Source organism: Lepidochelys kempii, chromosome 7, assembly GCF_965140285.1.
Source record: "Lepidochelys kempii isolate rLepKem1 chromosome 7, rLepKem1.hap1, whole genome shotgun sequence".
NCBI lineage: Eukaryota > Metazoa > Chordata > Testudines > Cheloniidae > Lepidochelys > Lepidochelys kempii.
The window spans coordinates 106,709,968-106,735,158 of NC_136386.1; the positions used below are offsets into that span (position 1 = coordinate 106,709,968).

General features: G+C 41.2%; 1 protein-coding gene across 10 annotated transcripts in view; it reads right to left on the bottom strand.

The window, feature by feature from the left end:
- TACC2 (transforming acidic coiled-coil containing protein 2) overlaps positions 1–25,191 on the bottom strand; it is a 144,814-nt gene that overhangs the window by 53,475 nt on the left and 66,148 nt on the right. For 9 of the 10 annotated variants that reach the window (XM_073354175.2, XM_073354171.2, XM_073354170.2 and 6 more), the window contains one exon: positions 6,867–7,033. In XM_073354175.2, coding sequence (XP_073210276.1) covers positions 6,867–7,033 — 167 coding nt within the window. Of the gene's footprint in view, positions 1–6,866; positions 7,034–8,180; positions 8,261–25,191 lie in introns of all 10 variants that reach the window. The other variant, XM_073354180.2, reaches the window with a different exon arrangement.

Consider the following 25,191-nt stretch of genomic DNA (forward strand, 5'->3'; position numbering starts at 1 on the left):
AGTTCTCCTGCAGCCAGCTATAAGTAATAAAGACCAAACTGTCTAAGAAAGCTGCCGTGCTTTCCAACAGTGTAAAATAAAACAACGTTGAAATTCTGCTGGCAGCTCCACATATAGTGCAGAAGCTGATTCCTGCTTATTATGTTGCTTTTCCCACCACACACACAACACACTCCTGATCCAGTCCTTTACTTATTCCTGGAGTCTAGTGCTCTCCAGTGTACATTTCAAATTAGCACGGTCAATTTTTGTTATTTTGTGAATACATCCAAAATGTGGGCTTTTGGGAGAAATTATTTGTTACGTTGCTGTAAGACTCCTGCTACATTACATCATCAATATCTTCTAATGATAGAACTGCAGCGGATGGAGACTTGAATTGTACTTACTGTTGTGAGACAATGCAGCTTTATTACTACAAAGAGCTTTTTAGACCATGCTCTTTTGACATTAGAAGTGCATCAACAGTGCAGTGAATTTTGCCCTTTCACATCAAAGTGATCTAAACAAAAGGGTTGTGTTCCTACTCACAACATTTTATCACAAAGGCTGTAGTTTGTTCATTAAAGAACGCATTATGTAATACACATATTATGCAGTCATAAGAAGGTGAAATACGCTCCTGCGCAGAGGGCCAGCTCAAAGTCTAATGTACCACTTAAATCTCACTTTTGGCCCTATTTTGAGGACTTACATGGTTAATAGGCCCACTGTACAGGGGTGAAATTCACCTGCAAGTTGTTATAAATTATGCATAACATCCATCCATTGTTAGGTACTAAGCCAGATATGGGCAAACTACGGTGCGCGGGCCACATCTAGCCTCCTGCCCGGCCCCTGAGCTCCTGGCTTGGGAAGCTAGCCCCCGGCTCCTCCCATGCTGTCTCCTCTCCCCCGCAGTCTCAGCTCACTGCACCATCGGTGCAATGCTCTGGCAGCAGAGCTGTGAGCTCTTGCCGGGCAGCACAGCTACAGAGCTGTGGCCTGACCCGGTGCACTGTGCTACATGGTGTCGTGGCTGGCTGGCTGGCTCCCGCCGGGTGCCGCAGCTGCCTGTCCTGGTGCTCTGGGCGGCGAGGCTGCAGCACCGCCAGCCACCTGTGCTCCAGGCAGCGCGGTGAGGGGGCAGGGAGGGTTAGATAGAAAGCAGGGGAGTTCTGGGTGGTAGTCAGGGGGCAGGGAACAGGGGGGCTGAATGGGGGCAGGGGTTCCGGGGGGGCTGTCAGGAAGGAGAGAAGGGGTTGGACGGGGCGGCGGGGGGCAGTCGGGGCAGGGGTTCTGGAGGTGGTCAGGGAGAAGGGGTGGTTGGATGGGACAGGGGTCCTAGTGGGGCAATCAGGAATGAGAGGAGGGGTTGGATAGGGTGGCGGGCGGCAGTCAGGGGCAGAGGGTCCGGGGGTGGTCGGGGGGGTTAGATGGGGCGGGGGGCTGTCAGGGGACAGGGGGGGTTGGGTGGGGCAGGAGTCCTGGAGGGGCCGTTAGGGGTTAAGAAGCAGGGAGGGATGGATAGGAGCAGGGGTCGGGCCACGCCTGGCTATTTGGGGAGGCACAGCCTCCCCTAACCAGCCCTCCCTACAATTTCAGAAACCCAGTGTGGCCCTGAGGCCAAAAAGTTTGCCTGTCCCTATACTAAGCTGTACGCAGTGGATAACTGATTACATAAAGCACAAAAATGCAACTCAGGTAGCTTACGAATAGAGGTAGAGCCCAGGAAGGCAATTCCAGCCTTTTATTCACTATGATACAGGGCCCAATCCTCCATTCCTTACTCAAGCAAAAGTCTCTGACCTGAATGGGAGTTTTGCCCGGGTAAGGCACGAAGAATCAGAGCCACTATGTCTAAGTCACATCTAAGGACATACAAAAAGTACAAAGAATTGATGTTGATATAAACTAAAAAAGAACAGCAAGTAATGGATTAGAGCAGCAGTTCTCCATCAGGGGTTCATGGGTCTCTGGGGGCATCTGTGAGCCGGTTTCAGGGGGTCCACGAAGTAGGGCTGGTGTTAGATTGGCTAGGGCCCAGGACAAAAAGATCGGAGGCGGGAGTTGTGGGGCTAGAGCCCAGAGCCCCAGCGACCTGTGGGCAGAAGCCCCAAGCCGCCCCCGCCCCGCAGCTGAAGCCTAAAGCCCCCAGTTCCGCAGGGCTAAAGCCCAAGCCCATCACCCTTGGAGCAGAAGCCCCTAGACCCACCACTCCATGGGGCAGAAGCCCCAAGGCTCCCTGGACCATCAGCTGAAGCATGGAGCCCAGAAGCCCCCCGCCTCCTGTGACTGAAGCCTGGAGTGCCCTCCACTATAGAAGGGGGGGGAACGGACTCAGAAAGAAAAAGATTAAGAACCCCTATTTTAGAAACCACTATTCATTCTGGCTGTTGGAGATCACACAATGGCCCACTACATAGGGTACTGAACTGGGGACTCATAAACCCTGGGTTCTGGTCCCTACTCTCCCACAGGCTTGCTGTGTGCCCTGTGGCAAGTTGCTTCACCTCTCTGTGCCTCAGTTTCCCCTCCCACATTTTGTCTGCTTAAACTACAAACTGTTTGTGGCATGGACTATCTTTCCTGCATATCTGCGGAGTGCTTAGTACAATGGGAGCTGATCTCAGCTGGAGACTCTAGGCATTAGTATAATATGATAAATAAATAATGAGTGGATGATAGTAAATGTGTATGCTGATTTTACACTTCTACGGATGCTCTTATGTGAGAGCATGATGACATTGTGTAATGTTTGGCATTTTAATCTATAGCTTATTATCTGACAAATGGATGAGGATAGAAGGGTGTTACAAAGAAATGAAATGTTTGCACGAATGGTAGAGGAATGTTATTTTCCTCCATTGATATCAGGAAGAATGAATTACGACTTAATGTTCTGTGGTTAATTAGAGAGAGAACTCAACCATCATTTATGCAGCATTTTATAAATCTATTAGGTGTTGACGACATTTTAAACCATGAAAGTAAAGCTCCAATAGTCTGCAATAACAAGGGAAGCTATCCTAATGTACTTATATTTGTAAATAAATAATAATAATAATACATAAAAAAAGACCTGAACTGTAACTGGCATGAAAATGGCATGAATTTTCCGTGCCACAAAGGAGTGGGGGTTTTATTAGCATGAATACCACTGTTATAATATATTAGAGATGGATGGAAGAGGCAGTGTTCAAGTCCAGACTGAAGTTTGGAACTGGGGTTCAAAAGACATTCTGGGTAGAAGCTGACATTTGACACAGCTTCCTTCCTCTCCACTTCTTGCACCCTTCCTTGTGGCCTTGGGGAAAAACTGCAGACAGGAACCAGTCAGGGATGCCAGCCAGTAGAACAGCTGCAGAAGCAGCCAAAGTCGGGACCTTTCAATGTTCAGACAACTTTCTGAACTTTTGACTGGACTTGTGCTGATTGGCTGTTTGCTCCAACCCTCCCTCAGAGACTCCTCCTCCTTCACTTCACACCTGCCCCTATTATCCTGTTCTCTCCTTGTCCTGCCCCCCTTATCCTTTTTCCCTTCCATGTCCCTGCTTCCTTCTCTTTTATTTCCATTTATCTGGTCCTCTCCAAACTAAACCCAGGCCCTCGAAAAAACCATAAAACTAACATGACATTTGCTACCATCACTTTGCTGCTTGTGTGTGATCCCTTTTGCCCACCTTTCTGGGGCAGGGTCTGTGCTACTACTGTGTTTGTACAGTGCCTAGCACAATGAGGCCCTGTTCTTGGTTGCTCCTTAAGCACTACCATAATAAACAAGAATAATAATAGTAAATCCCCTGTTGTTCCAAAATGCTGTAAATCTGATAAAACCAGGTAGTCTCATGAAGTTATTTGCCACTGTGGGCAGAAGTCTCACGAGAACAGCTAATCTTGCATCCAGACCAGGTCTCCGAGCAGTTAGGCAACATGGTGGTAGAAACACTGGTTAATGCTGGTGCCCTCTACATTGGTACCAAGGAGGGAGCTGCCTCAGGGCTAGTACAATGGGAGTGGGAAATGGTAGGAAATTTCCCCAAAAGTTTAGTTAAAACAAGGCCTCTGCATCCACCCACTACTGCCAGAACCACAGCAACTAATGCAGCGGATCTCTTCTCTTGTGCACCTCCCACCAGTGCAAGCACATGTGAACAGGGCGTACTCCATATAGCCCACCCTGCTAGCTGCTCAAGAGGAGGATAAGCAGAGTAGGAGACAAGGCCAAGCTGCTGCTACTCTGAGTAGATGTCCTGCAGCCTGCCCATGCTCAGCCCAGCATCTGAAGAGCTGGTAGTGAGAAGGATCCTGGAACCTTGTTTCCTCACCCACAAGTCAGAGGAGACCCAATCTCCCACCCAGCTCACATGGAGACAGCGGATACCACCAGCAGTCAGAGGAGAACTGTGTACCTAAAGAACTGGTATCTAGCCTTAAGTATTAACTACAATTTTACTTTCATAACCTTTATTAAACTTACACTGGAGTTAAATAAATTTAAAACTCTCACCACGTCTCCTCAGCAGCAGGGTCCAGCTGTTGTGCTAATCATATCATGAGGCATAATTACAGTCCTCTGCATACGTTATTATTGTCAGGGCTACCTGGAATCATATGTTCCAAACTGACCATTCTCCCTCTTTCCCCACCCCCCAACCCCAGAAGACAAAGCTGCCTGGTCTCTAAATTGGAACACAGATTTTATGTTATTTTCTCAGTTTGCCAGGCCTTGCAGGTGCCCTTATTCCTCTTTTACTGAACTGGCACCAATGTGACCTTTGTTTCCTAGATTTATGCTACCAATTAGGAGCTGTGCTTCAGCTCCATGGAAGCCCTGTATAAGGGACTGACTCTGTGTGTGTGTGTGTGTGTGTGTGTGTGTGTGAGTATAACCTATGAGGCAAGTTAACACTAAGATAACGGATTTTTAAAAGTGGCTTTCGAAGTAGAAAACATTTCACTGTTCACATTGAAATAAGCATTCAATTAACCAAGTAACGGGGATGTTAAGTGATGTCTCCTAATAGATTTTAAAAACAAACATATGCTTTTGTATTTCCCTCCTACACTTGAATTGTTCTTGCAGCAACCCACTGTGCTGAATAACTGTATTTTACTAAATTTTGGAATGCTGTGTACTGCTTTGTTAGTTTGTTGTAAGTTGTCTGTTGCAGGCAAGTTTTACCTAAACATGAAATACTGATATCAAAATAGAACAGCTAGGATAAATAGCCTTTAACACAGTGCAATTCACAATTGTTACAAATGGATACATTCAATCTCCCATCTTCTCTTAGTAATATCCTAAATGAGGGAACAGGGAGGAAGGGGAGAAGAGACACACATGGGCAGGAAAGTATGTGTGATCAAGGATTCTGAGTAAATGGGAATCTATTGTAGTAATTAAAGACCACACACTCCAAGCCTGCTTAGCATATCTGCTCCTTTACTCTCTCTGCATTTAAATTTCTTTTGGAATTAGGGAAATTACATTTGTAAAAATTGATAAAGAATAAGGAAAACTGGGAAAAGGGAGATCTGAGGATGAAAATGAAAAGGTACTTGGAGATACAGGATATCTTCTTATCATGTCTTTTTAGTTTTTTGGCATCTGTATACTGGACATTGCTTCTGCTAATTATAATTACAATCAAAACTCCCATAGTTTGAGTATTTTAAGTCCAGAAATTCTGAAGGAAGACTAACTAGCTGGAGACATGTCTGGAACTCGTCCAAAGACACCCCACCTCCCCCCAAGAGATTGACAGACTTTACAGACTACTCACAACTTACTGATATCACTTTATCCATCTTCTGTGGTGAAAGCTGGCAGTTTTAGAACAGCACACAGCAAACCTATGCATCCATTCAGATGGAGAGAACCTTGTTCTAATGAAATACATGGGAATTTTGGATAGACAAAGTGAAAGTGTTTCACTGGAATTTAACCAAGATATTGAGCTAACTGCTCATCTCTTGCAAAAAGTGTGATGAGCCATTTAATGACCATAAGTAGTCAGATTGCCTGTTTTGCAGCTCAGCTGACAGTCACATTGAGCTCCTTGCTAATAGAAACTGCTTCTACTTTCACATCTTTCAATTACTTAACTCAGCAAACAAAGGAAATTAGGGTTTTTTGGACAGAATTTCTTCACATAAAATACAATATTCATGTTTTATGGAAAATATCTGTTTCATTGCCGTGTTATGTACTAATTCTATACATACTGTGTGTTATATTGCTCCACTGCTTCACAGAATTAACGTTAACGTTAATTACGTTCTTAACGTTCCTATTAATACATCCTGAACTTCTCAGAATATATCATCATGTGGTCACTTGCCATTTCAGGGGACATCAGATCCGAAAATACCCTCCTATTAACTGAGATTATTAATGACACCTAATTATATAGCTCTATGTGTTTAGTCATCTGATTAGTTTCATACAGTTCTGAAAACATCAGGAATAAAGAAACTGATTTAATATGGAAGAAATGCACCCAAGAGAGTTTTTCCTTGTTTCACAAATCATACTGTGGGCCTGATTCATCACCACTTACTCCATAACAGAGTGGAGAATCAGGCTGTATTTTTTAAACAAAGATGATGGTGCCAAAACATTACTAAAGTTGTATCGGGAGATGAATGTGTTGATTGATAATACCGAAAAGGACTATGCTGATGATAGTATTTAATATGTAATTGTCATTATCAAACTATGATATATGTTATTTTTTTCAGTGTGAAGAGGACACAGCATATACTAACTAATCTTCCAGCCATCCTTTTATTAGCACCCTTTCTTTACTGAGATTAACACTTATGTCCCCTTTTACAGTCATCTTCCTGAGTGATTCAGCCCACTCATTATATATATTCATTACCTGTGTCTTCCAAGGGCAGCTGTGGCCTTATTTCCTGTTCAGCTGGGTCTACTGGTGCTGCTGCTTCTACCACCGCTACTTCCAGTGGTGGCTGCGGGGGTGCAGGTGGAGTCTTTACAGGAGTGGTGGATTCTGGTGTCTCAAATGCTTCTTCAGAGTCCGAACTCCTGAGGAAAATACAAAACAAGAGTTTCTTTAATAACCTGGGCTAGTGAGCAAAGTGAGCTTTCGTGTGTGGAAGGGGCAAGTCAGACTTTGAAATGCAGGGTTTTCTGAGTGGAAGAAGCAAACCTCAGCCATCAGGCTACCTCTGCTATTCTCAAAGGCGGACTATGATGGATTAACGTCACACATGATTTCTAGAGCACGAATATCATGGTTACAGGTTTTCTCTGAAGAAATCTTTATGCTGCTTAAGATTTCTCTGTCACCAAGTGAACATGCGCTCAGAAAGTAAATGCTTCCTGAGAAGCCTGCTGTGCAGCGTAACGGAGACTCCAGTATGAAAGGCAAAAACAATGGAACCTTTTTCTGAATTTCTGAAACTTTTCTTGTCACGAGCATAGACAAACCAACACAGAAAGACAAAAAAGGAGCTTCTCAGGAGAGTTTCATAGCTGTTTATTAAAGGCTACGGCTCTAAAATAATCAAGCCTTATATTGCTGTGTGTGTTCTGACAAGCTAGAGAGCACACACGAGCATAACTGATGGGTAAGTCTCAAAGCAAGCCTCTGGCCAGCCCAGCCTCTCAGAAATATTACATTTCATCATGGCTGTATTTCTACATAGCATTTTAGGCAATGGTAAGTGACACTTGCTGGAAAATGCATTGACTCCTGTGTGCTATCAGTAATATACTTCCACCACTGCATTATCACATAGACATAAAAAAAAATAGACGGATCGGAATGCGCGCAAGCGTGTAAAGGAGGTGCACAGTGGACACAACCAAACGAAATGCAAGCTTGAAAGGAAACAACTATACAAAAGGATGCACTAAGTTAGCCTAAAAATCAAATGAAGATCTACATTGCACAAGGACATAACATGTTGCTCTACGGGGAGAACCACTTTAGGAAACTGTCCTTCTAGAACTGAAAGCTATACACTTGATGTACTTTTAAACAAACAAAACAAACTATATTTTAACATTTTTAAAACAATTTTTGTGAGCCAAGAATGCAATAACAATATTGTCTTGTTAATTACTTAGCAAGCATTTCTGCAGTTCAGATGCAGTTTTTCCCCCACTGGGTCTGTAATACAATGAATTGAATGGTGTGACAGTTTCCTGAAAGACAGGACTGACTTGCCTATTTCCAGTGATTCTCTGCATGGCTAGGAGACTGTAGTCTCCACTGCTTCTCACAGCTGTCCACATCCAGCGCGCCCACTGCATTGGGGACAAAATTTGCCATGAAGTGAAAGCCATTTCATCCGTGGAAGTACTCTACAAGCCGTCCTGATACAGTATGTAGAATCAAGGACTTCTCTGACTTCGTTAAAGTTAAAAGAAAACTCTGTACTGCCAAGCAATAAATTCTGTTTGGGTTCTCAAGGCTTTTAGATTATCTGAAGCAGCTCCATGTCACATAAAGTGCAAGTGGTGGATTTGCATTCTATTACATTCGCTTAAATCTCTCAGCATGAAGCCTGTGTGGGCTATTGCAGAAAAGACCCTGTCATTGTTCCTGACAGCTCAAGTGGTTAGATGGACCGGATTCTCTTCAAATTAGCTCTGTAGAATTCCAATGAGAACTCAGTCTTACTAGTTATGTTGTCACAGCACACGCATCTACTTGGACCCTACCATTAGCTCTGGAGCTAACTGATTACCACTACACTGCTGCAAAGCAGAAGGATTTCTGCTAAGTATTATTCTGTTTGGGTTTTTTTTTTGGCTAGGTCTATTGTGCATAAAGTTACCTCCTGCCTGGGGAACTTCACAAAGGGTAAAGTGTCTGTCTGTCAGTTATTACTACTGCATCAACTTCCGCAAATGCATTCTTTGCTTCAGAGCTCAAACCATATTTGGTTCAGCAACCTACACAGCTGAGTGAGCTTATTGGAAGAGGTGAATTGTAGTTTTTTAAATTATATTCCTTCAAAGATGCAGCATCTCTCAAGTTCACAATATTTTAAGATCAAGAATCACTGCAAACAGAGAACTTCTGTAAACAAAAAGAAAGCCTTACTTACAATGAGCATCTAGCTGAACAAACACCGTCCTTTCCCGTTTCCTGACAATTGCAGGAACCTTTAACCTCACTTTGTCTTTGAAACTATCTGGGGGAAAGCAATTTGGTTACTGTTTGATGTTTTTCTAACAGAGAAAAATAAATTTATTTTAACTAAGAAATAAAATGAGAACATTACCAAGTTTATGAAAAGGGCTGAAAAATAACACATCAAACAGCTTTTTATATAATTTGATCATGTTTTATGCATAAAAGAAAGAATACATGTCCTTTTCTCCTTTTAAATATGTGAATATAGTGAATTGTGATACAGCATGGCCAGAGGGCAGCAGAAGAGTGTGTGTGGTTTTTTTTTTTAGGCTTAAAGAGTTTTTATTAAAATTTATAATAGTAAGCAAATGGTAAAATACCCAGAGTTACAAAGTTACAATTGCATTACTGCTATTCAAAAGATACATATGATAATATAGTATTATATGCTACAAAGCTTTGGTCAATACACTCACACCCTTCCTTGATAACCTGGGGGTAAGAGACACAGGACCAGCCTTGCAGTTCAGGTTTCTCAATTCTTGAAGCAGAGCTTAGAAAAACTAATGCTAAGAGCTAACTTAGGGTTTACTTGACTAACTTAAACTTAAACCCTAATAAAACAAAACAAAGAATAAAAGCTTAGGGAAACCAAGCTTAGCCTAGTTCCCTTGAAACTTAAAGTTTAAGAAGAACAAGTATAGCCTACCAATAGTAGTAGCCATTGTAGGTAGAATAGATAGAGTGAGTGTAAGACAGAGTAAGTGAAAATGATAGAGTGGAGTGAAGTGAAGTGCTCTAGCGAGGTGCGTAACCTCTTTTACAGGGCACAAGTGCCGGAAATCCTCCCTCCTATGCCCAAATTTTATTCCTCACCCACAAATGTTAGGGTACACTTACCCCATAGGCTAGTAGGTTTGTGCGTATTGATGACACGTATATACGCACGTTAAGTTTCCTTGTGATGTACCTGTTAAGTCTGTGGGTACCACATTAAAAAAAACCCTATGCCATTCTTCATCATCTGTTGGTCTAGATAGAAGGTTATAGACATATGTGTGAATACTTATTTATTTGGGTAACAAGATATAGGTTAACTTTACTTTTCTGGGTAAAATATGGTCTTAATATAGACGTGTTAACTGTCCTTAGCTTAACATACAGGATATGGCCTTTAGGTCTCTTGCATTACAGCCAAGCTTACTTTAATATAAATCTCTAAACCTATTACAATAAACCAAATACTTAAACGTATATGAAAAAAATATATCTATGCAAGCAAGCAGGTTAGCTCTATAAGCTACACGACTCAGAATCAGGACAAGAGATTCTCCCATTGCATTCTCCTCTGAGCCATTCAAACCTCCTTCACTCATTAGTTTTGGGTCATATTATTTACAAAAGTTCTAGTGTTGTCATAATGGAAAAAACCAAAAAACAAATCAGCCAGCCTCCCCATCTGCGAACAACCCCTTCTCAGTAGGAAAAGTCCTACAACAGGCTTTGCCAACAGTTGGAAACTGGGATTTAAACTCCAAATGATCTCACTGTATTTCAGATCCATTCAAATTCCCCATCTAGATCTGAATGCATCCGATGAAGTGAGCTGTAGCTCACGAAGCAGGAGAGTGTTAGCAGGGAGCCTTATTCCCTATAGAGGGAAGAAAGTTTGCTATAGGTTAATTAAAGCACATGAAGCCAATTAGAGCACCTGAAGCCAGTCACATGATAAAAAACCCCAGCTTCAATCAGACAAGAGGAGAAGTTGAAGCAGAGTAGATTGGTGTTGGAGCAGAGAGCAGTTTGGAGGAGTTGAAACAGAGTGGATTGGTGTTGGAGCAGAGAGCAGTTTGGAGGGAAGCAGAGGAGAGTTTGGAGAAGTGCTGCGGTGGGCTAAGAAGACTAAGACTCTAGGTAAAGGGTCACCTGGTTTGTGCAGAGGGAGGGCAGGAAGCCCCACAAGCTGAAGGGCAGGAGAGGGAAGTAGCTCAGGGGAAGGAACTGCTAGTTCAAGCGGTTTACCACTATCCCTAGGGCGCCTGGGCTGGGACCCAGAGTAGTGGGCGGGCCCGGGTCCCTCCCTCTCCACCCCCTCCTCTAGGACACTAGTGGGGCAGTTAATACCCCAGTTCAGGGGCAAGAAATGGTGCCCTGAACCCACCCCCCAAGAAAAGAAAGCGTGAGACCCATCATAGTAGTGCCAGCAATTTGCCACAGAATATAGTGTGATATTATATTGGTGTGAGTACACTGTAGTCCTAAAACAATAATAGCTGCATTTATATCTAGAAAACAAGTATTATGAATATATATAATATGTAGCATGTGTATTAATTATGTACATATAAAATACTGTATTACATATAGTGCGAGGAAAATGTTTATTTTCACACCCTCTTCAAACTGTAATTCATGTATAAAAACTGGCTTAATGACACACTCCAATTTCTATCATTATGTATGTGCTACTGCAAGGCTGCCATTGTTCATTTCTTTTTACAGCTGAACTTACTACTTTCTTGGGTGAAAGGCACACAACCCATGGCCACCTGCTGGAAGTATCCACAGGAATCTCCCTGAGTTCAAACCAAGTCTCGTGGATAAGAAAGAACAGGGCCCTATGTTTCTACCCTTTATGTCTACAAAGATATCCTTACAAATGTGAACTCATGTTCTGCTGTCATCCTGAATCTGCAGACAGGCAGCTCTAGTTCCTTTCCATAACTTTCCTAAACAGCAGCAGACTGAAAATGAGAAGACAGATTCTGGGCTCTTCCACTGCTGCTAATAGTCTTAAGCCAGTGAGCAACAATGAAACCAATAAGAATCAATCAACTTCATTCTGAAGCAGAGCTGGGAAATGGAGCTCAGAGGAGGATCCAAGAAACACAGAGGTCTAGAGAAGGATCTAATACCACAGAATACCCTGCCACAGCTGTGGACACACACACACACACACCCCTACCTATCTTATAGCAACTAGGAGGTGTGAGAAGTGGTAATGGGGAGAGGGAGAAATCTCTACTTCCTTCCAATAGCCAAAAAGATATCAAACTCTGATATAAATGATGGAGCCCAAGATAAGGTCCCCAAATGACCCCTTGATAGGAATCCTCGCCCCTTTCCCAGAACTGGATTTTGAAGAAAGGATGGTTATTTCATCAGGGAGTTGCCCCTAGAAATCACAGGTTAGGTCCCCCTTATTCTTCCTAGTAACTCTAGCTAATAAGTTTAGTTATCTGGCCACTAGTAGCCTGGTAAATTTTTCAACTAGTATTTCATCTTCAACACTTTTTTTCTTTTGATTAAGTAATATCAGTGAATATTCATAAATGTCTTTGCTATCCTAAATAGAGGAAAAACATAGTAAAGAACTAGATAATGCTGCTGCAGTATTTGAGATATAAAAGATAGCACTTAAGGATGATCAGTGTCACACAGCAATGTCAATGGTTCCTAGTCCTCTGCTCTAACCATACTTCCTTTGGAAGTATTAATCCGGAAATGCTAATTGATACAGCAAATTAGTACAAAACAGCCAACATTTGAGATATGTGCTACAAAGGAAGTTTCCTCTTGAAACAAAAGAAAACATCATCACTTTTCCAATATTATCTGTTCTAAATGGAATTAGGATGCTAGGAATATAATGATATTACAATGGAACCCAGGATGAGTTATGAAACTTAAGTCTTTCACACATGAACAATCACCTGCACGTTAAACTTTTGTTGTTTAGACTAGAAGCAGACTCTTACACAACCAAGTTCCTCTATTTAAAAAATATGAGCATATGTATAGTAGAGGTTACATTATCACCTTCCTCCCTTTGTGACAAGTTGTTTTATAAAGAGTATAAGGAAAGACTAGTAAAGTTTTTGTAAGCAGGATTACAGTGAATATCTATGCTTCAACGGTTTCCTCTAGAATTTGTTTGCAAAACATACTATTAGCATCTTCAGAGAAAAGAAGAAAGTGCATCTCCCCCCCCCATCCCCTTGAAGCTGACATTATGAAATATAAGGTAGGATTATAAAGAATAGTGCATTTAAACTGATTATTTTGATTGATTTATTGAATGTTTTCTAGATGTGGCAAGTAAAGTAACAAATATTTACAAAAGATTCCTGGAAGTCTGCTAGAGTAGAACCTCAGAGTTAGGAACACTGTGGGAATGGAGGCTGGTCGTAACTCTGAAATGTTAGTAAATTCTGAACAAAACATGATAGTTGTTCTTTCAACAGTTTACAACTGAACATTGACTTAATACAGCTTTGAAACTTTACTATGCAGAAGAAAAAAATGCTGCTTTTAACAATTTTAATTTAAATGAAACAAGCACTTGCTTTGTCAAATCTTTTCTTAAACTCTCTTTTTTTTAGTAGTTTACATTTAACACAGTACTGTACTGTATTTCCTTCCCTTTTTTTTTTTTTTTTTTTGTCTCTGCTCCTGCTGCTGGATTATGTACTTCCAGTTCCAAATGAGGTGTGTGGTTGACCAGTCAGTTCATAACTCTGGTGTTCATAACTCTGAGGTTCTACTGTACTTTGTTTACAGTGATCACTGGTTGAAGGGATTTTAAAAAAACATGGCAAGCGATCAACACCTAACAGACTTGTAAACTAGTCAGTAGGTAAATCTGTTTGATTAATGTGCTTAACATCAAAGGGAAAAAAGTACCTTTGACAAGTAATCAAATGAAGAAAATGGTTAAGAGATATAAAAGTAGGTCTTTTCCATCTCTAACTTATATGATTGTGTATTCTGCACATACCTTGACAATGAACAGAAGACGAAAATCAGTTGAGTTAGGAAGATAATAAAGAAAATACAGATGGCAGAAGCTTGAACTGGACTACAGAATGATTAGGAGTGTATACAAGATTCCAGAGTTCAGAGAGGGTCTCATTGGTAGCAGGGTACAATGAATGCGACTAGAAAGAGGGAGATGAAAGAATCTTTCTCCAAAGTTACTGTATAAACAGCAAATGCAGTAGACATACAGCATTTTTGGACTACAGGGAGAGGCAGGAAATGCAATAATAATACTGGATCAACAGAATTCTGGCACGTACGAGAACACTTGTGAGAATTCAATGTTCCCACTCCAACTGGGAAACCTTGGGATTTTGCCCAGTTGTTACACAAATCTCAGGAGGAAATAATAAAGGAAATGATTTGGGATGACTTCTCTTCCTCAGCGTTGTCCTCACAGAAACCCCATCCTCATTAGATACTTTTTACTCCACTAATGCACTGATGGGTACACATTACAACAAATCCTCACTTACTGTAATTCAGTCTGAAGTGACACTATTTTCACTGACACTACAGCTGGACAGAATTCAGTAAGTGCGAATGGGATCTCTCCATTCTGATCTCTTCCCACCCACACCACTTCACCCTATTAAAGTGCTGCAATCACTAAAGTGAAGGGATCCCAGTCATCGCTTTGAGACTAGGCTCAATATAAAACCTGTTACAAAGCTGACAGGATTTCCTCAGCTTTATCAAGAATCCAGGATTTATTTCATGCTCTTGTTATAATTATTACTCAGCAATAAGAAAACAGTGCAACTGTGCATGCGGTCTTCATCTAGCAAGAAAAAGAAAAATTGATATCTTTTACTGAACCTACACTAGACAAAAGACCAAGGGGGTTAGCACAAGCTCTGTAAAATGTGGTTTAAATAAAGTACATCGTCCCAATGTTGAGCAGATTTGGAACCAATGTAGATGAATGCAGCTTTATTAACCTCTGTGGAGGTTTCCTCCAATTTAATCAACTTTATATTTGTTTCTGTTCTAAGCACACAAAAGAAAATTCCTACCCAGCTACCCAAAAGCCATGGAGCATTCTGATGTGCTAGCTACTATGGCACTTAATCTGGGGGTGCATGCTTGCATGACATTTTTGAGGCAGAGGGTTTTGAAACAGTACCAGCAGCCAGGGCTCACTGGAGTGAAGAAGTGCCCTCGCCATGCCCCCTCCTCTGGGAATGCTCCCTGCACTGGGGCCTGGGAATGGAGCTAAAGGGAATCCGCAAGCAGCCAGTCAAGCCTTCTTTTAGGTTGCTTTTGCTTCCAGAGCTAGAGAGAGCAGCTAGAACAAGAACTAGCATCTGTCCCTCTATATTTACATTTGAATATTTTCTCCATAACTTCACAGTTCACTATTAAGGCAAGAGTAGGCAGATTTGCTAAAAAATGAAAGCTGGTATAGAATAAATGAAATCTCTGTCTTGTAAGGGATATGTAGAATTTGTGAGTCTAACCTGCAGTATTACTATGTAAAGCCAACATCCTCCAGAAAACACAAAACTCATCCTTATTGTTAGAATTCAAGCTAACTATATCTGCCATTTCTTTTTTCTTTATGTAGCAGTCTTGTTTTAGTGATACTAGGACACAGAAACTACAATATTTGGCAGATTCATATCCTACAGGAAAATAATCTGTACATACCAGGAGTTGACTACATGTATTGAGTTTAGCACTGTTAAAATATGCACATCGTCATTCTCCAACAAAAAAATATGTACTCTATGTTCCATCCCTGTGCAAAAGCGTATGAAGGGTAACAACATTAATGCAAACAACATTAACAAGAACTGTGCAACTCTATTGGATATACGTACTGTAAACATTCTCCGAAGTCTACACAGCAGTGGATCAGCCCCGCAGCCCGAGGCCTGGGAGCCTGAGTCAGCTGGCACAGGCCAGCCAAGGGTTTTTCTTTGCTTTGTAGACTTACCCTCAGTGTTGCTCCTCCATGTCACCTCTGGCTCTATACACTTTTTTTAGGAGGCCGTGTTTTGCAAGTGGCTACATAGGTTCATTCCACAGAACTGCTTTCTCCTCCAGGCCCTATAACTCCCTCATGGCTCTTTCTGAAGATTTGTTCCCCTGGGCATCATATAGTTTGTTGAAAGGTGATGGGGGAGGGAAGGATTTGGTCCAATATTACCAGAAAAACATCTTCATGGGGGCCTCACCACATCATTACTTTCTTTGCACCAAAGTTTCTATGAAATAATGCTCTAAGTCATAAGTATAAGGGGATCAGAAAGTCTTGAATCTGATGGGACAGTGTAAGTGAACAGCCTAATGCTAATTCATGACTGTAATATGTGTGGTATTGTCTGAAGGCAATGAACATCTCCCACTATAAACATCCCACTAAAATGTCTGTAGCTGTTGTATACTAAAATTAAGCTATAAATTTCAATATTTATTGCACTATTTGTCAGCCACCCAGAGAGGAATCTAAATCAGCAAGAAAAAAGGGATGTTTACCATGTTAGAGTTTAGTATTGAAAATATCCTTAGTTTTTAATCCCTGTAACCTCAGTAAGAAGTGAACTGGAAGTACGAATTTTATGGTCTTACCTCCATCCATTTCTTTCAGAAATATTTCATCATAAAAATCACTGTGCACAATTCAGAATCAGTGATGTTGCTGCAATCAGAACCAGAACTCAGCTAGTTGGGATAGTGGGACTGCTTCTGCTCTGATGTCAACGGGAGTTTTGCCAGTTACTTCAATGGGAAACAGGTACTATAGCGATGAGGACCATATAAGCAGATAGACTTATTGGGCATCGATCCTGCTATCACTTTACCCTAAGCTTTGGAGAACCTAAAACTTCCAAAGCAATATCAAAGCTCTAGAAAAGTAGACAGAAGATCTGTATTATTTCTGCCAAGCCACATGATCCTTTACCTTGCCTGTCCATAGGAAAACTGATTCCCCTATATAATTTCTCAAGAACAATATTAAGCAGCAGTATGTTTTAGTGATAGGGCACTGGACAGAGATGCAGAAAATCTGGGTTACACTCTCAGTTCTGCCTTTGAACTACTGTATGACCTTTGGCAAGTCACTTCACCTATCTCCGTAACTCTGTGTCCTGCCTTGTCTAATTAAATTCTCAACTCTCTGGGGCAGAAAACTGACTGTTACTATGTGTCTGTACAGACTCTAGAACAACACAGAATCTTCACTGAGACTTAAAGGCACTTCTTTCTTCATCCTCCTGTACCCTCAAGTGCATAGGGCATCTACCAGTTTCCTCCATTGTTGGATCATATTAAAGAAGTTCTGTATTAAAATCACAAATGAGTTTGATTCCCCATAGTTTAAATTCCAGGGTATTACTAATTAAGAGGTCTCTTGGTTTTTGATACTGTTTCTCTCCATGTGTGAAACTTGCAAGCTGCTAATTGCCTTAGTACATTCTAAGACAGAATCTGTTCTCAAAGCAATTCACACAGAGAGAGACTCAAAGCAATACTCTGTAACAACAGAAACAGCACCCAGAGACTCCCCGCCCTTTTGTTGTATTAACAATTGTGATTAAAATAGAGATAGAGGATGTATGTGGACGGATGCTTGGTGTGGATAATAACTGAATGATCAGGGAGGTGCCAGCCTAAGAATCCAGTGTCCATCGGCTGAAGAAGGCGTCAAGTGGAAATAATCAGAGGACCCCCGGAGGGCAGACTGGAATCCACCCAACAGCCTCAAAAATGGGAGAACCAAAGAACAAGATAACATCTGGCAGCACGGAGCCGTCAGGAATGAGCCATCTGCTGATTGATTCAGCAACAGCATGATGAAGCAATTCCCATAGACTGGCATAGGAAGAAGTTCCTATAAAAATAGACTCTAGAAAGTGAGAACTTTGGGGTCTGATTCTGCAAACCAACTTCCAGGAGCATCAGATGAGCATCTGACAAGGCCCTGCTCCCTCCTCACGTCCAGGCCACCTGGCCAGTGGCTTGGCATGAGCAACTCTAAGGCTGGTAACTATGATAACAACCTTGCAGAACCTGTGTGTGTGTGTGTGAATGAATATGAGATTGAATGGAATGTTATAGCTATAACTGCTTACTATGATTCTTTCTGTATTCACAATAAATGTGGTATTTTGCCTTTTCCTCTTTAATAAGATCCTGCTGGTTTTTATTTTATTGGTATAACACCATTTCACCTTTGTGCTCATCTGTTCAGGCTTCTAAGTGTCATATTGATGGATTAGGCTTCTTTCTTTATTGTCCTGTGCAATATTTCTCTAGCTTGCCCTTTCTTCCCCCTTCTACCCAGGTGCTATCCATGTTATCACTCGACTTGGAAGTTGTATTGGTGGCATCCTTAAAGCATGTCTGTCATCATCTTCTTATCATGTTTGATGCTTTAGGTTGGTTTGCTCTACTTAGAATTTCTGAAGTTGCAAGAAACTCTTTCCAATGGACTCTGCAGATCTTCTGCAGGCATTTACTTTGGAATGAATTGCACTTAAAGATAAATACAAAGTATTTCACTTAGGAAGGAAAAATGAAAGGCACAACTACAAAATGGGGAATAACTGGATAGGTGATAGATCCTGAAAAGGATCTGAGGTTATAGTTGATCACAAAATGAATTTGAGTGAACAATGTGATGCTGTTGCAAAAATGGCTAATATTCTGGGATGTATTAACAGGAGTGGCATATGTAAGATGCAGGAGGTAAGTGTCCCACTCTATTTGGCGCTGATGAAGCCTCATCTGGAGTATTGTGTTCAATTCTGGCTGCCACACATTAGGAAAGATGGGACAAATTGGAGAGAACAACAAAAATGATAAAAGATTTAGGAAACCTGACTGATGAGGAAAGGTTAAAAAAACTGGGCATGTTTACTCTTGAGAAAAGCTGACTGAAGGGGGATCTGATAACAGTCCTCAAGTATGTTAAGGGCTGTAATAAAGAGAACAGTGATCAATTGTTCTCCATGTCCACTTAAGAAAATATTGGCTTAATCTGCAGCTAGGGAGATTTAAAAAGTTTTCCTAATATCCAACCTAACTATAAAGTTAGTTAAACTCTGGCATAGCTTGCAAGGGAGACTGTGGAATCCCCATCATTGGAGGTTTTTAAGAACAGGTTGGACAAACACGTGTCAGGGATGGATTAGGTTTACTGGGTCCTGCCTCAGAGCAGGAGTGGACTTGATGACCTCCCTTCCCAACATTTCTATGCCCTGGTCTACACTAGGACTTTAGGTCGAATTTAGCAGAGTTAAATTAATGTAAACCTGCACCCGTCCACACAATGAAGCCCTTTATTTCGACTTAAAGGGCTTTTAAAATCGATTTCCTTACTCCACCCCTGACAAGTGGATTAGCACTTAAATTGGCCTTGCCGGGTCGAATTTGGGGAACTGCGGTCACAATTTGACGATATTGGCCTCCGGGAGCTATCCCAGAGTGCTCCATTGTGACTGGACAGCACTCTCAACTCAGATGCACGATTGTTTGCCGTTACTCTGATGCAGGGAGGGGCGACTGACGACACGGCTTACAGGGTTGGCTTACAGAGAGTTAAAATCAACAAAGGGGGTGGCTTTACATCAAGGAATATTTCAGGCAGGACTTCACGGAGGGTTCCAATAAAAAATGTGCACCAATGGCTAGATTTACCTCGCTGCACCTTCTCTGTGAATGACTGCAGTGTGACCTAGAGGAATGAGTCCCCTAGACGGGGGCCAGAGAGGGGGGGTTTGCAAATGAGTACAAAACAAATCTGGTCTATTTCTTGTTTTGATCCACTCCATCTATTTTTTACATCTTTGGCTGGCAGCAGACGGTGCAGAAGGACTGCATGCCATCCACATCTCATGACTGCTCGGCAGAAGATGATGCAATAGGACTGCTAGCAATCCGTATCACCTGCCTACTCATCATAAGATGCTTCAATAGGACTGACTGCAGGACTAAAGAGAATGACCTGGTCAAGTCACTCCAAATTTAGTCCCTGCACCCATGTCTGCCCAGGCGCTCCTCATCGACCTCACAGAGGCGACCAGGAGCACCTCGGACATGACGATGACGGCTACCAGTCCTATTGCACCGTCTGCTGCCACAAGGCAATGGGTTGCTGCTGCTGTGTAGCAATGCCGTACCGCGTCTGCCAGCACCCAGGAGACATACGGTGACAGTGAGCTGAGCGGGCTCCATGCTTGCCGTGGTATGGCGTCTGCACAAGTAACTCAGGAAAAAAGGCGCGAAACGATTGTCTGCCCTTGCTTTCACGGAGGGAGGGAGGGAACGGGGGCCTGACGATATGTACCCAGAACCACCCGCGACAATGTTTTAGCCCCATCAGGCATTGGGATCTCAACCCAGAATTCCAATGGGCAGCGGAGACTGCGGGAACTGTGGGATAGCTACCCACAGTGCAACACTCCGGAAGTCGACTCTAGCCTCGGTACTGTGAAAGCACTCCGCCGAGTTAATGCACTTAATGCACTTAGAGCATTTTTTGTGGGAACACACACACTCAAATATATAAAACCGATTTCTAAAAAAACGACTTCTATAAATTCGACCTAATTTCGTAGTGTAGACATACCCTATGATTCTACAATTATTATCTGTAGTAGATTTCCATGACTCTGTTCCACAAAGACACAACAGAAATACAAATAATAAGCTACTAATATCTGTGGTGAAAAAATGCAAATAGTGGCCACGAGTTTTGTTTCCGGTTATAAACAGATAATCTGTTATTTTACATTTAGTATAAATTATATTGCAGTTCCAGAATTGTAACCTGCATCAGTGCAGTGTATTTATTTATGATCTGACCATATGAACTCAGTCCTCAGTTTCATGGTTCAGAATTAGCAAAGATCACCTAAACTCTAAATATTGTTTGGAAAGTTAAATTAACTATTTAGGATAGCTGGTATTTACTGACCACAGAATATGTTCCATAAAAGGACTGAGGGGAAAAAATATTTCACAATTATGGCTGAAGATGATTTATTATTTCTAGTACCAGACCTGGGAAACATTTTACAATACAAAATAATTGTTAAATCAGATTTAATTATTTTATTGTATAATATTTGCCTACTCAGTGAGTTCCAATAAAACAAGTTAATATGGGACTCTAAGTTAAATTAGCCACTTTAATACTGTGATTGTTAGCTGTATCCATGTATTCTTATATAATCGTTTTTAATATCCATCAGTGGTCATGCTCAAAAATGTTGTTATATATTTGTATAGGGACCCGTAGGAAACAGTGCAAATGCTGAGGTAAAGTAATCTAATTATCTAAGGCAACTGATACCATTAGATGTTATAGTGATGAGTGGTATAGAAAAATCTAAAGAGAAATATGCACAAGTTAAGTAGGACTATTGTAGGATTCATTATCTGCAATCGTTTCCCCTGCCCTTCCCTCAATGTACATTCTGTAGGCAATCAAAATGGCGAAATCCTCAGACACAGTGCAGCAGTACAGCCAACACAGTGAACCTTTTTCCATTCATGGTGAAGGACAGGAACAGTGACCTTAGTCTGACCTATAGAAGCTGGGTCAGCAACTTATCAGGTGCCATTTAAAGCCATCTGCCCTGCTCACTCCATTTCTTCCCAGGAGGGAGCATTTTCAGTACAGGACTTTGCCTTTATCTTGGTCAGAAGATGGGGGAGGTGCATACATGTCACTTATGTGTCACTGGAATCCATTTACAAGATCGTTCCTTAGGGGCACATTTTTGACTATTAACTATTAATGGACTGCTATCACACAGTTGTAAGGATTTTCAGTGACAAGATCATCTATCTTATGATTTAATAAATCCATGTTCAGTCCATACTGGGAGGAGGCAAACTGCAAAGCCCGTCACAATGTCTGGACAATGGTGCTAACCAACGAAGAGGGACTAGCTGAGCTGAAGGCAAAATTACGGATCTGATTCCAATCTCACTGACACTGGTGTAACTTCACTGTCTTAAGTAGACCATTATTAATGGTTTGTACAGGTATAAAATCAGAATCAGGACTTAGTTTATGGCTGTTTTTATACAAAAAGTCACCATTTCTAATACTAGCTGGACTGCCGCAGGATTGTGTGTGTGTATGCAGGAGGGTGGGGGTGGATTTAGCAGTATATTATTCTGTGAAGGATTCTGGGGAGTCTGTGAGATGCGGAATGCCCTCAGTTTCCACAGAAGCCAATGGGAAAATGACAGTGCTCAGGGTCTTGCAGGATTGGGCCCTTTGTAAATAACTATGATTTCCAGGGAAAATAATGTGGTCTGTTTAGGGATACCAACCAGGAGAGAAGTATTTAAAAGCCAATGTGTGCCTGACATGCCTCTGAACAATGGGATATTTGAAGGTTTCTTTCTTACCCAGTTTAATGCCAAAAAGCAGCAGAGGATTATCTTGTCACAGAACAATTTCATTATAGATTACCTGGTTAGTGGGTTTCCTTGCATCCTCCCTGTGTAACACTCATTTAATAGCCCCTGTAGAGCATCTCATGCTGGAACCACCTTAGAACTGGACCACATTATGCCAAAACACATCAAAGCTACATCTGCAGTGGCCCAGGCATCCAGCTTCCTGAACCAATGCAAATAAAAGCATCTTCACAAAAGATATACATCCGTCTAGGAGGAAGGAACTTGTGTGAATATATTCACTTATTGGTAACAGGCTACAGAATAAAGCTATCTGGATAACTTCCTGCTGCAGTAAATTCTGCTGAACATAGTTTTAGCAAGTTAAAACATGGCTAAACAACTAAAGAGTTTTTTCCTTTTTTGTCCAAAAGAATTTTCCCCCAAGATAAGGAGTTGTTAAGTGTCATGTGACTATTTTATGGCTTGAACTAGAAAGCAAGAGAAGCATACTTGGCAGTTTTCATTTTTATTTTTTAAAGGGAACTCATAAAATAAATTCTGTTCATCTGAAAGGTAGCCTATATTAGTGCAATGCAATTATACAAGTAGTAGTAGTGGCATTAATGTGTGCCGCAAGCAGGGTGGGAATTGGTGTCTAGAGAAGGATTTCAAGATTATTTCAGCATAAATATACTTATAGAACCTCAAGGAAAATATGGCTTCCCAGAAAATAATCAATATTACATTGGAGCTGATGCTTCCCAGTCCATAAATGATGGTTCATGACAAGCACAAGGTTTAACTCAAGGACATAAAGGAGAAAGATAAATCTGCATAATGTGCACTAGAAGCAGGGACTGTTTTCCTGTTTTGGACAACCCTCCACTCCCCCCCCCTCTTCCGCTTCTACACCAAAAAAGTACCCTCTGGGCCTATTCTTCCCTCAGCTATACCAGTGTAAATCAGGAATAGTTCCATTGCAATATTAATAGGAGTTACAGCACTATAAATTCAGTGTGATGAATAAATCTGTCCAGTGACATACTTGGACTAATGTAACACAAATTAGGTGTCAGAGTAACAGCCGTGTTAGTCTGTCTTTGCAAAAAGAAAAGGAGTACTTGTGGCACCTTAGAGACTAACCAATTTATTTGAGCATGAGCTTTCGTGAGCTACAGCTCACTTCATCAGATGCATACCGTGGTTTACATGCTATCAGAAGAGCAGTGAATTTTCATTTTGTGATCTCTGGACAGTTTAGCCGTGAGAACAAGGTGGTGGATTTTCTTTAAGTGACAACAGATACTTAGATGCTGTGGACTATATTTTCAAAGTATTGTTTGGACTTTTAGCTGTGGCAAATCCTTAATGGGAGTTGTGTCTAAAATACTGGAAATCACTTTGAAAATGTCTTTTTAAAACAGATTACAAAGGGAAAACTGTAAATCAAAAACCACCACCCACTCTATGCGAAAGTCTGATTTCTCCTGGGCTGACTATTCTGGGAGTCAGGTTGCTAATTTGATAATGCAACTAAGAAGAATTAAAGGTAAACGAATTTTAAAAAAACAAAGACTTCTGATTTCCCCCCTCTTTTACCTTCTATTGTTAAAAGAACTAAATAAGATTGGATAAAAATGAAATTATTTTTCTACTTGACTTTGTGAATTTGACTGACAGTAGTGTTTAGGTCAGATTCACTCTTTCCCTAATAAAGGTCAGTTCCCACCTTTCACACAGCAACAGAGAAGGGAAAAAAGTAATAAAATATAGAAACCCATAACTGAAAAAAGAATCTCAAAAACTGACAAGGAGACACAGGCACAAGCTGTGCAGAAGTACCCAAAACTACTTTTAACTCAATTTCGAAACTGACTAGAGTCCAAGTTCCTCGTATTGCTTTAAGTCAAGAGAGCCCAAACCGAATATTAAAAATCTCCTTTTAAACGTTTATAATTTTTCCTGAGAGCTAACAGCTCTAATAGGGTTTGCTTTTCAGCACTAGCAATATTAATGAATGATGAAGTTAATCCCATCTCTCTCTCTCTTTCTAAGCCTGTTTGTCCTCTTTCTTTACCCCAGGTTTATTCTAAATGATCACATATATGGTATTGAGACAGGACTCAAAGAACAGACCCAATATGTAGAATTTTCTATTCTCAAACCTCTTCTTAGCCCATGTTTCTTTTTCAATAGAAATCACTTCATCAACAGACAATTATCTTGATAGCATCACAACAAGATTGTCATCTGTGTACCTCTAACTAACCAGGTCACTGTTCTATATGCACTAAAAATGCAGAAGTCTCTTAAGAGATGGGAGGAAACAAAGACATATTTAGGATATCCCAATATTCAGAGCTAGAAAACACTTACCAGGAAAACAGTTAAAATTATCTAACAGTTGGACTCCAAATTACTGGTGTACCTTATTCATGGTACTGAGGTTACAGACTGATGGCATTCAAATTAACATCAGCTGTTAAAGGCAGAAGTATTTCCTACTCAGGACAGGCATCTTTCATTTGCCACTTAGTGCCAAGTACTAAAATCTTAATGCAGGAAACAAAAGCCTGTTAAATATACCTTTGGTATGCAAGCCAGGTGGCTCCATTCTTAATGCTTTACAATAACATGCAAAGACTGCAAAGGAAAATCACCAACACCACATTTGAAACAAGAGCTATATGTTTTGGTTACAGAGTAACAGCCCTGTTAGTCTGTATTCGCAAAAAGGAGTACTTGTGGCACCTTAGAGACTAACCAATTTATTTGAGCATAAGCTTTCGTGAGCTACAGCTCACTTCATCGGATGCATACTGTGGAAAGTGTAGAAGATCTTTTTATATACACATAAAGCTTGAAAAAAAGGTTTGTGTGTATATAAAAAAATCTTCTACACTTTCCACAG